The sequence below is a fragment of the Botrytis fragariae genome (assembly GCF_013461495.1).
Source record: "Botrytis fragariae strain BVB16 chromosome Unknown tig00000795, whole genome shotgun sequence".
NCBI classification, from domain to species: domain Eukaryota; kingdom Fungi; phylum Ascomycota; class Leotiomycetes; order Helotiales; family Sclerotiniaceae; genus Botrytis; species Botrytis fragariae.
In genome coordinates, this window is record NW_023501011.1 from 1,120,727 (window position 1) to 1,132,699 (window position 11,973).

Genomic DNA, 11,973 nt, shown 5'->3' on the forward strand with positions numbered 1-11,973 from the left:
CTTGGTCCAGGAAGAGTTCACAACTTAGAAGATATTCTTAACACAGTGCAGACAGTACATTCAGGAGAAATAATCGGTTGAAGAAAAATAGTTGAATCAGCAGAAGTGTTGCATGAATCAGGGAAAGTGGTTGACCTAGCAGACACACTTAGCCTAGAACGAACGATAGACTCCTAATTGATCTAGAAGCAGTATTCAACTCGAGAGACGTACTACTCAAATTACTAAAGATCCTCAGCTCAGGAGAGGTTATAAATTCTGGACAAGAAATGGATTTTGAAGAACCACTCAACTCGGGTAAGACATCAATTCTCAGCGTAGCACGTATCAGAAAGCCAGCAGAGCCATCCAACCTCGTCGTGACTCCAACTGGGGAAATGAATAAGATTCACCCAGTGACTCTTCATAATAGGTCGACAAAGATGGCAGTTGAGGTGGTTGGTATGTGTTGAATCATTACGACGACTTTACCTACGGGTTGAACGAATGGTCATATAGAATTATCTCAGTAGCCAGATTACCTATGTTATGTTCAAAAGAAGAATATACACAAAAATCTCAACGATGACATCTGATTGTGTGACCCCTGTCCGAAAAAAAAGCTATGACCTTAGCGCTTAAATTCTTGCCGCATTACTCATAACATAACCACAACTTATACAAGAGTACCCCTCCATTATTTTTTACTTTATTTATAAACGTGAAATTTATCATTCAACACCACCCGATCTTACAGCCAATCTCTTCACAATCGCAAAGATGGCGGAACCAAGTAAAGAAATTCCAACCGACCCCGCCATCGCAGCTGGAGGCGCCCCACCTGCCGGTGAAGACCCCGCACAACCCTCCAAGAAAGGAGCCAAAAAAGCAGAAGCCAAAGCCAAGAAGGAAGCAGAAAAGGCACGCAAAGCCGCCGAGCAAGCTGCTAAACAAGCTGCCGCTGGATCTGCTGCTGCTGAAGATCTTGCGAAAGATAATTACGGACAAATTAAACACACCACTAAGCTCGAAGCCGAAAGTGTACATCTGAGGGAGATTGGAGAACAGCATATCGGCAAGACAATCAAGGTTCGCGCATGGATTCAAAATGCAAGAATGCAAGGAGCGAAGATGGCGTTTGTGGAGTTAAGAGAGGAGGGTAACTGGACAGTCCAGGGAGTTGTGAGTGCCAGCGCGGAGGGCAAGCCAGTCAGCAAACAAATGGTCAAATGGATCGGCGGGTTAAAGTTGGAGAGTTTTGTTGCCGTTGAGGCTGTTGTACAGAAGCCATTGGAGCCTGTTAAGAGCACAAAGGTTTCAAACTTCGAATTACATCTTGGAAAAGTTTACTTAGTAGCTACTGCACCTGAGATGTTGGGGTTGGGATTGGGACCAGCGAGCAGAGCTGTAGGGAAGTTGGATGAGGAAGAAGATCTTAGTGAAGCTGCTGCCGGTAAATCAATATCCTACAATGATCTGTACTAATGAACTAACACTTACGTAGGTCTCAGTGTCACAGAAGGCACTCCAACAGCCAGTCTGGCCTCTCACCTTAACAACCCCGCTATGCACAAACGAGCACCTGTCAGCCAAGCTATCGCTGATATTCGGATCGCTGTCGAGGACTACTTCTGCGACTATCTGAGAAGCCATCGTTTCAAGAAATTTCATCCTCCTTGTTTGATCGGAGCTGCTTCCGAAGGCGGTGCAAACGTTTTCAGAATGCCATACTTCGACAAAGAAGCTTATCTCGCCCAATCCCCACAATTCTACAAACAATTTGAAATCGCCGGAGGCCGAAAGAGAGTCTACTGTGTTGGACCTGTTTTCCGTGCAGAGAATTCGAATACTCCAAGACACATGACTGAGGTAATAAACCCTGCTCTGCAAAGATGATGAAATGCTAAATTGTTTCTAGTTCATTGGTCTTGATTTGGAGATGGAAATTGATGAACATTATCACGAAGTCTTGCACATGCTCGAAGGTGTTCTTCTCTTCATTTTCCGCAACCTTGCCGAGAACTACCGTGAAGAAATTGAGCTTATCCGCTCAATTTACCCATCCGATGAGTTCCTTCTTCCCGAACCTGGCAAGGAGGTCCGTCTTACTTTTGCCGAAGGTCAAAAGCTCCTTCGTGAAGAAGGGCCCGAAGAATTCAGAAACGTCACCGACACTGAGGATATGAGCACACCTCAAGAAAAGGCTCTCGGAGCACTCGTTCGTAAGAAGTTTAATACTGATTTCTATGTCCTCGACAAATTCCCAGTCGATGCTCGTCCCTTCTACGCGATGCCAGATCCCGAAAATCCTGCCGTCACCAACGCATATGATTTCATGATGCGTGGACAGGAAATTCTGAGTGGTGGTCAACGATTACATTTACCAGAGCAACTGGAGGAGGTGATCAGATCGAAGGGCTTGGACCCCAACCAACCTGGTATTAAAGAATATGTAGATGTGTTCAAGAGTGTCGGTGTGCCTCCTCACGGTGGTGGAGGAATTGGTCTGGATAGAGTTGTGGCTTGGTATTTGAATTTGCCCAGTGTGCATTTGGTTTGCGATTACCCAAGAACACCAAAGAGATTAAGTCCTTAGACTTGTCCTCTCAAGAATATTAGAGTCGAGAATGACTTTTTTTTTTGAAGACACATGGAGTTCATCGATCTTAGAATACGGTTATGTGCTTCCTGTTGCCAACACGTGACGATAACTTTGAAACAACAATTGAATCATTTTTGGCACGGAATATAAATGAACAGACTACAGCCAGGACTACCAAGAGCTCAGTAATTCTAGGGTGAAGGAGAGATTAATGAACAGGTCAAAAAATCGGTTAGACACATTGGGCCTTGAATGCAGACGATTCGTGCAGGAAGTAACTTGAGAAGCGCCCTTGTGTTTATTCGAGATTTTAATGTCATAATGTATCCTGAAGACCCAAGTTCATATCAGTATTATTAAAGAATTCCACGGATCGTGATTCTATATTTGGTTCAATCGTGCTGTTTTCACCGATCCAATTGCAAATTGATGATCGCATCATTTTTGCGAAGTAAAGTGGAGAAATGCTAACACACCTCGCTTAACGTCTACTTTGCAATCCTATACAAATTTCAACTAGCAGAAATTATTGAGTAACAAAGTGTTCCGATCCTTGGCTACAATTCACTTTTAACTCGTTCAAACTCTGAATTCGTCTTTTACAATTACTCAGCTTGAAATCAAGTTAGTAGGTGGGACTAATGACAATCCTTCCCTGGAAAGAGCAGGCTGGGGCTTCGCACCTTTTGTTTCGCGAAACTAATCACTTTAGGCTTTGGGATAGTCATTTTGAATTTCAGTTCTATTGATTCGTCTTGATTTTCTGCGGATGCGGTAGGTAATAAGCTTTTTTTACTTTGGGGATCAAGTGAATATTGAGTGTGGATGCCACAATAACATTTCCTTCTATTAAGCTTGAACGCGTATGTACAGTGTAATGTGACTGGGTGTGTGCTACACAACTATCAGGCTGGAATCAACACAGAGCATGGTCTAACAACTAAACGCATGTAGAGTTCATCTAGTCAAAGAACCCTTTGCTCATTATTCGATCCACTGTGAAAGTTGAAGAACAATGAACAGAGGGAGTTGAATCGAGAACTGAGGTTTGAGCGAGTGGAGAATCACGGCGACTTGTGGTATCACAGGATGAGATATTGAAACTTTGTTCGGAATATGGTTTGAATGTTGGGTTGGGATCAATGATACCTGTAGAACAAATCTCAGAATCCTTACTGTGGGTTTGGATTTTTCTGCAGGTGGAGGTTTTGTCTTTGCGGCATGATTTTTGATACTTTTTTCCTTATTTAATTTAAAGTTAAGGATTTATTTTCACCTCTATTGCTTTTAACGCTGTCGAGCTATTCAGGGCTGGTGCGCTCTGCCTTATCAATTTGTCCGGAGGTCAGGTTTGGTTGAAGAGTGAATCTTTGTTTAATCATGTAAATTTTGTTGGATGAGAATGAGAAGAAATTATTGGTACATTCATCAATCTATAGTTTCTTCATTGATCGTAACATTTGAATTTACTTGTGTATCTTTTTCGTGAGCTTCTCATGGTGATAATATTTGAAAGTGAAGATGATGTTAGATACACGGTAATGCAATTAAGTTGAAGACTTCAATGATTTTCACGAGTTAAATATGTATAGGCTATATGCAACTTCAGTAAAGTCCCCGCAGTCGCAATTCTTGGTACTTCGGTATGAAAACACTAAAGTCCCCTCGGCACATTCCTATGAATGCGTTAGTCGATTCATTTCTTCTCCCAAAACATGCCCATCTTCGTCCAAACCCGAATTTCTGCTCCAGAACAAACTCAACCCCATTCGATTACTCCAGAGTCATATCTGTCTATTCTCACTATCTGTAACTAACTGGAATGGGTCTTCAAATTTGAACGCTTCCAATCATGCCTCATCGACGCTTCAAATGGCCAGTTAAAATCAAGACTAGATTCACAGTTGAGGATTAAACCGTTCTTGTAACGATCCCCCATCTAATCGTCCTAGCTTAGATAAGTGTAACCGATGTCTGACCGAAAGAATGGCAAGTTCCAACATATTGACCAAATGTATACGTGAACTGCCATCAAAATACAGCTAGATACTCTGTTCATCAAACTTCCTTTTCCTCCCCCGTTTGAGCTTGTCTAAAACCTGCGACTGAATGGCCCAACCACTATCCATAACTCTCTTCACGGTGGCCAGATATCTGTATCTCCTCGAGCCTCGCAGTACCAATCTTTTCTCCCGTCTCTCTTTCGTAAGCTTGCTTATCAGACTCTTTATAAAATTATCCTGCATATTCATTCTCTGCAACTCAGGTAGTTTTACAGGAAAGTGAATGCTGCGACTCTTGAGTTCCTTATCTGAACTCATATCTGATGATAGAGAACCGATGGTTTGAACTGAGTTTCGAGGTACATGCATATCTGTCTCCAGATTTGGAAAGCTCGAAAGGGATGAGGTAACTTTGGTACGTGAACTCCAACAGCTTGTGTGTTTTGTCTTTGCTTTCGTTGCTGCGATGGATCCTATAGAAATCTCTAATGCTGGCGAACCTTCTCCGATCTTGATAGACACTCCGGTGGCAGCACGATCCTGGCCAGAATCTTTTTTTTTCTGAAGCGTAACTGTGAACACCGGACCTTGATTTGTTATTCTTGAGCTTGAAGATCGTCTTTTTCTAAATCTTGCGAGAGATAGAGTAATGGAGGAAAGCGACCTCTCGAGAGTTGTGCTTCGATCTTTCCTTTTTTGTTCCCGTAAGTTGTGGGGCTGTTGATAGGGCATGTTTGAACTTTACAATGGATAAGTGATTGAATGTTAAATGTGTATACTTTTAGAGCGGTTGTAATTCTTCGAGTTGTGGAAGGCGTGGTGAATGTTGTTTATAAGTGACGAGAAAGAAAAATTCGCCGTACTGGAATCTTGAGATGTCAACACAGCACCACGAAAATACTCCGTATACCAAGTTCAATTTCGGAACAATTCATTGGGTCAAAGAATTTCTCATGTTAAAGTTGAGTTTGCAGCGCATAATGGACTGTGTTACTCTAGACATCTTCACACACAGCACTGCGCCATACGTCGATCGTCGCCGTGTAACGAACCAACAAGCTCCTCATACTCCCATATAGCCGCTCCCAAATCTTCAGTAGAACATTCCCAATCACCATCACCGACTTTCTGGTACTTATCCTTCTCTTCATCACTTTCAAGTCCCACCACATCATTATTATCGTCATCGATCTCACGGTCGCTACCGCCGTCATTCCCAAATTCACCCGTTAAATTCCACTCTATGTAGCATTCAAGCCCCTCTCCGCCTCTCTCCTCCATTTCTTCCCATTTTGTCTTCATACTTTCACATTTATCATTGGAAATCCGCCCATACTTCCTTTTCACGACTCGTCGAAAATTATTCTCAAAGAATTCATGACCCTGTTTTAAAGTTTGTTCTAATCCTTCTTCATACTCTTTGATCTCAGTGAGACTATCGCACCATTGGTTATACTCTTCATCGAGCTCTTCTTCCTTTTGTTTTGTATTCTGAGCTGGCGACTGCGGTGGCGAGTCTTCAGAGGTTTCTGACGCGTCTTCCGAACAGCAAATATCGCAGAGACAAAGACCGCCATTCATATTGAATTGGAAGAACTTCGATCTGGTATCAGAAGTGCAGATTCAGAGTAAGGGTCTTTTGAGAGTACGTCGATGGAAAGATCTAATGCTGAGAAGCGCGGAAGATTTGATTTGTATTGGACGGCTTGACTTTGACCTGGTGTGGTAAATTTCGGGGAACTTCTAGCTGCTTATATGGTTGGTGTGAAAGGAAAAAAAAGACAATTTCTTACTAAATCACTTGGCAAAAGCATATATATATCCTTAGATCAATAATGAAAGAAGCAGATACACATGGAATAGATTGAAAGAGCTCCATGTCAAACATCAAACATCTCTACGATTCAATTCTTACCAATTCCCCTCCCCTCTGGTACTCAATATATAAAGTCATGAAGGCTGGAACATCTCTAGTGTTACAAAGACCCCTTGTGGTATAATGACAGAGAAGCTCATCTATGGGCTTGTTCGAAATACTTTGTAAATTCGAAGTGATGATTGGTTCAAAAATAAGGAACTGATACAACATAAAGGATTATGCCAAGATGCTACAACATTGAAGCAATCAAAAGTTCTGAATTGCTATCTAATGGAGAATGTCTACTCGTTCTGAAATATTGCCTAGAGTAAAAGTATACTTCTTAGGATCATAGCGTCTTTTGTTGCTTCCCGTCGTCTGGCCTTGATGAAAAAATGAAGATTGGATTTCATGGTCAGTGTTTCTGAAACCATGAGCACTTTTTGCTGTATCAAGCCTAGCAAAACTGCTCGTGGATCTTCTAAAGCTCTTGCCAAGCAAATGCTATCTGCGCACATGCTATTGATTGCTTCAATAGGAACCCCTGACTTTGTTAGCCATTGCTCTATCCTAATATTGAGAGTGCATTCAGTCTGCTCACCATGTCTCCGATGTACAGCTAATTGTCTCACTGTATCCAAGCGATGCAAAAAGAAATGCAAGTCTTCAAGAACATAACCAGAGGTAGGATTGAGCCGAATATTACGAGCGTTTATGTGTAGATGCGTTCTCCAGGTGCTTAGCTCAATAGACTTAGGGCAAGTTTTGAAGTTCAAAGCTAGGTATGCGGGAAAGTGTTGAGATGCGAAGCTGAATAGCGATTCTTCAATGAGATTTTGGAGTGTCGTGAGGATAGAATGTTGGAAAGGGAAGGGAAGGGAAGGGCTGTGCTGCACTCATAATCATCTTCGTAAGGACCAAGGCAAGGTTTGAAAGGGCCAGATACTGGTCGATATTTAGACATGTAACCCTGATTAAAGTTGAGTTGAGCAGGTTCCACGCGTGGCAAAGGACGTGGACGTGTTGAAGGTAATTTTCTAATCCTGAAAGATGGGGCGATACGCGGTTTGTAATGTGACTGATGGTTCGACAGCCAGATATTAGTTTCCAATGCCTCATAATAGTGGGACGTTGATAAGTCTTCGAAAAGCAGCATCTTGCTGTCGCTCATAGGAAGCGCCCTCGAAAAGCTTGTTCAAGTCAGATCCAGCAAGAAAGTGTTTCGCAGTCCATATATCTTGGACTAAATCACACATGCGTTTGAATGAAATTCCGTGTAGATTTTGTTCAATGTATTGATGAGCGAACGAATTCAAGAAAGCGTCTCGAGTATTCTTCTTGTTATAGCGAACGCGGTAGAATTCGGATAGCGTCAAGAAACTTTTGCAAAATGCCAGGAAACAAATGAGACTTTCGGTATGTATACGAGGGATCGGGTGGAGTCGGGGAACGCGAAACACTAAATACATCTTGTTTATGGAATCTAGAGGGGATTGGCAAGTCAGAGTTTCGACACACACGATGAGTTTAAACGATAACATACCACTTAGATGGAGTGAGCGATGAGACAAATCCATCGTTGCAAGTAATAGTTCAAATATGGGGAGGATAGAGAAGGAGAGGGAGGTAGATTGAGGTGAAAAATGGTGTAAAAGGGAGAAGAACTAAAGCTTCTAGATAAAAGCGACTTGAAAATATCAGAGACTCAAAATTCGCCCTCGGAACGTTTTTCTATATTCACCAGGAACTTCTCAGCCGTCGAAAGATTTACACAGCTATAGAAAAAGAGAGCAAGAAAAATCACAAATCTTATCTACAGATTGTTTTTCGTAAGTGAATCTATTCACCAAGTTCTCATTATCCACACCAGCCACTAGCACGTGGTCATGTAGTACTGGGCACAGTGGAGGTAGAGCCACCTTAGTAGAAACTGCAGTCTTCAGGTCAATCAGTAGAACCAAGGATCCTTTTGCATAGAATCAATTAATGAATTAGACTACCTGCACTGTCCACATTAATGTCTAATTCTCCTTAGAGTAACTAGTTATGAGCCTTCCTGACTCTGAATATGCGGCATAGCTCATTTGACCTTGATCCCACAACCCTAATAGCGGCATCTATTTCAGAACTTCGAATAAATAGAAACAAGTTGTTTCTTTCCCACCATCTCTCTTCCATGTATCAATTCGCAATATTCGTATTCATCATCAATCGTCACTTGCTCAGAACAGCTCGCCACTTAAATCATTGAATCTCGATCTCAATCTCGATCTCTCGGAACAACTTCTGCACTTGGCATTCATTGAACCGTCTTGTTGGAAGCTGTAAATACCATGGTTAGCCTTGTGACTCTTGACGCTGCTATTGGTAGCTTTTATGAAACGGTCTTGATCATATGCTGTAGCTGTAAGGCCGAGATCAAAACCATTCAATTGATGACTTGCAGGAATGGGAGGAGAGGTACCAGTTGCAGACTTTGTAGCAGTCGAGATCTCTTTAGCTAACTTCTGAGCAGCAAGAAGACGAGTAGCTTCTTCAACCGAGATGGTTTTCACATTAGACTCATCAATTGGAGCACCCTTAGAACGACGAAGATTGTCTTCTTTGATAGCAATACGAAGAGGACCTTCATCGCAAGTGTTAGCACTATCCCGAGAGCGATTCTGCCAGACAGCCACGGGAACCTCACCGTGATTGATAAATGCAATGTCACTTGGCACTGGGGTGGACATCTTGAACTCATCCGCAAATTTCTTAAGATCATCCAACTTGGTGGCCATGTCTTGTTCACTGTCTTTGGAAGCTCTGGTAGAAGCAATAGTCTTTCCGACACGGGGAGCCTTGAGCACGGAACGGTTCTTAAGCTTTCCAAGCTGACAAAGTTCGAATTGCTGAGCTTCCTTCGATGTGAGACCGTGAAATTTTGGGGGACCGTTGAGGATAGATTTTTCATTTCCGAAAGAAACAAGAGAAGATTCCCTAGGCTTTGTTTGACCATCTTTCTCCGAGGAGGGATAAGCAGCTGGCATGGTAACCTGTTCTTGGCGTTTCAATTCAACTTGGTTCTTGCTTTCCTGTTCAGTTGTTAACAATGCCGGCTCATGTGCTGAAGCTTCAAGGTCATGATCATTTTCTGGACCAGTTTTTGAGACAAGTCTAGCTTGCATAGCAGCCTGTTCCTGCAATAATTGGATTCTCTTCTTTCTTTGCTGCTCGAGTAACATTTCTTGCATGGCTAGCATCGAATCTTCTTGAGGGCCATATCCAATATTTGAAACGCCGCGTTGCACCTGAACCCCTTCCCATGTAGGAAACAAAATCTCTTGAGCTTTGATACCTTGAGACTTTTTGGTAGCCGTTTGATGTTTCTCATCCCAAGAATTGAGCTTCACATTGTTTAACTTTGGGAGCGAGGACAATTGCGAATGGTATGTCTCCAAAGTATCAAGCAAGGTATCAAAATCCCCACCGCGTCGTTGAGCACGTGGTTGAGCTACTAGACGACCTCGAGTCAATGAGCGCTTTCTATTTTCTCTCTTCAAGGAAGGGGCACGAGGTGGGCTAACTGGGACAATAACATCGTTTTCATCACCGGAAGCCAGTGTAACTTCGATCGCAGAAGTAGCATGAGCTACAGAAGCTGTCAAAAGACAATCTTGACGATCACGAATGTTTTCGCTCAATGATCCATTGTCTTCAGTGGTCGCTTGATCATTCTCTGACTCTGACTCTGCAAAGGAGAGGGAATCAGATGGAACGATACTATGTTCCTGTCCATGAAGATTCCCTGGTATGTCTGTCACCGATGCAGCGAAGGATACACGCTTTGTTGATCTCGATGGCGAACTCCAATTGTCGGATTGAGTGGGAACCCAATCAGAATCATCGTCATCTCCCAGGTCTGAATCGCAACATCCATCATCTGCCGCAATGCTCGATGGCGGCTGACGTACATGTCCCACTCTACTTTCGTAATCTGCACCAGAGTTTGAAGGTGGTGAATCAAATTCATGTCTACCTCCACTACTGCATATATCATGGGTTCCGTAGTTTCGATGATTAGCAAGATTTTCCTGGATGCAAGGGCTATCTCTTGAGATTGATACAGTAGTATCAAGCTCCGGAAGCAAACTACCGTGTGTACGATAAGTGGAACGCTCGAAAATTTTCGAATGAATGGGGTACCAATCATTGCCTGACTTTGATAGAGCACGCTTTGCATCTTGCTCTATAATGTGTTTACGAACAACCTCTGCGCGTTGATCCACCGTCATGCCTTGAAGCTTGTCGTCCGAAGGCAAGCTGAAGAAGAAAGCTTCTGGATCACGAGAATTCATGAAGTTTATTGTCCGATCAGCGAGGTAGTCCAAACACTGGCTGTATGTCCATGGTTGTTGCAAGGACAAAGCGGAATTGTTTGGCTCGATTTTCATACTTCGATACTCAGGAGGATCCGGGCAATGAAGAGGTGGTTCGTGCGAGAAATATGAAAAATCAGTACGCGAAGTGACCTTAGATGGAGGGTTGTTGACGTGGTGCTCAGCGGGGCGGATGTAGACGATCGTCTCAAGCTTCAAGATATCCTCAGCGGTCCAGTGTTGTACACCACGGGTCAACTGGCACAAATATTAGTTTGTTTCTTGACAAAGACGAAGAGAAAAATGCTTACAATGTCTTCACAGCTTTTGCCTGAAATGGTTGCTATGTTTGGCGTGTCGGTGTTCCTACTTGCTTCTACTGCGGCCTTAAAAACGGCTCGCTGCAGAGCGAAAGAGGTAAGATTAAGGCAGCGACTGATCATGGAGGTAAGCATATATCCATTTCGGCTGAAGTTTGAATAATGTTTGAGGCTGAGAAACGGTTGACCGGCCTGAATACTCTGCTGTGCTTCTACCAGCGCTTGAATCGATTGAGGATGGCGCATACTTTGTCGAAGTAGCTCCACTTGCTGGAGGAGCTTTTTGCGTTCCGCTAGTTCCATGTGATAATATGATTTCTGGTACAGCTGGAGGAAGATCTCAAACTCAGCCATACTTGGAAATCCCGAATTTTCAATGATCAACAAATCCAAGTACGTCAATCGTGGAGGTGGTACGAAAACATCTTCTCCGCCTTGTCTACGGCTGCAGGACGCAGCATTTATAGATTGATAAACATGGTCCGAGGATGATGTTTGTTGAACAGCAGACTTTTGGGAAGGAGGGGCAGATTGAGGAATGGATTGGGTAGTAGGAATAGGCAAAAGGTTGGCGGGTTGACCAGGGGCGTCGAGAGATTGATCGGAAGGTTGGCGCGTCATGTTGCAGTAAAGAATGCAATATGTGCTTATCGATTTCTGTAAGTTGGATTGATTAAGAGGAGTTTCAACTTTCCACGTCAAGGGCTCGAAGTTGAAGACTTGTGGAAACTTGCAAAAGGTTGTGGTTTTTGTACAATATCAAAGAGGGGTAGTCCAAAAACTACAGTTATTGTGGCAAGCACAACAACAATAGATTTGCAAACTTGTTGAAAAAGAAGTTGTTTGTTGGAAG

At 43.0% G+C, this 11,973-nt stretch overlaps 3 protein-coding genes across 3 annotated transcripts; 1 reads left to right on the forward strand and 2 right to left on the reverse strand.

The window, feature by feature from the left end:
• Nucleotides 1-759: 759 nt before the first annotated feature.
• Nucleotides 760-2,575, forward strand: Bfra_007254 (putative aspartyl-trna synthetase protein; the record flags this gene model as incomplete). The annotated part of the gene is made up of 3 exons (XM_037337628.1): nucleotides 760-1,432; nucleotides 1,484-1,848; nucleotides 1,898-2,575. 3 exons carry the CDS (start codon nucleotides 760-762, stop codon nucleotides 2,573-2,575), a joined length of 1,716 nt encoding a protein of 571 aa, XP_037187008.1.
• Nucleotides 2,576-4,623: 2,048 nt separating this feature from the next.
• Bfra_007255 (uncharacterized protein) lies at nucleotides 4,624-6,165 on the reverse strand (the record flags this gene model as incomplete). The annotated part of the gene is made up of 2 exons (XM_037337629.1): nucleotides 4,624-5,301; nucleotides 5,596-6,165. The coding sequence occupies 2 exons, from the start codon at nucleotides 6,163-6,165 to the stop codon at nucleotides 4,624-4,626; spliced, it is 1,248 nt and encodes a 415-aa protein (XP_037187009.1).
• A 2,499-nt stretch (nucleotides 6,166-8,664) lies between these two features.
• On the reverse strand, nucleotides 8,665-11,741 carry Bfra_007256 (uncharacterized protein; the record flags this gene model as incomplete). Its single annotated transcript, XM_037337630.1, has 2 exons — nucleotides 8,665-11,058; nucleotides 11,112-11,741. The coding sequence occupies 2 exons, from the start codon at nucleotides 11,739-11,741 to the stop codon at nucleotides 8,665-8,667; spliced, it is 3,024 nt and encodes a 1,007-aa protein (XP_037187010.1).
• Nucleotides 11,742-11,973: the final 232 nt, after the last annotated feature.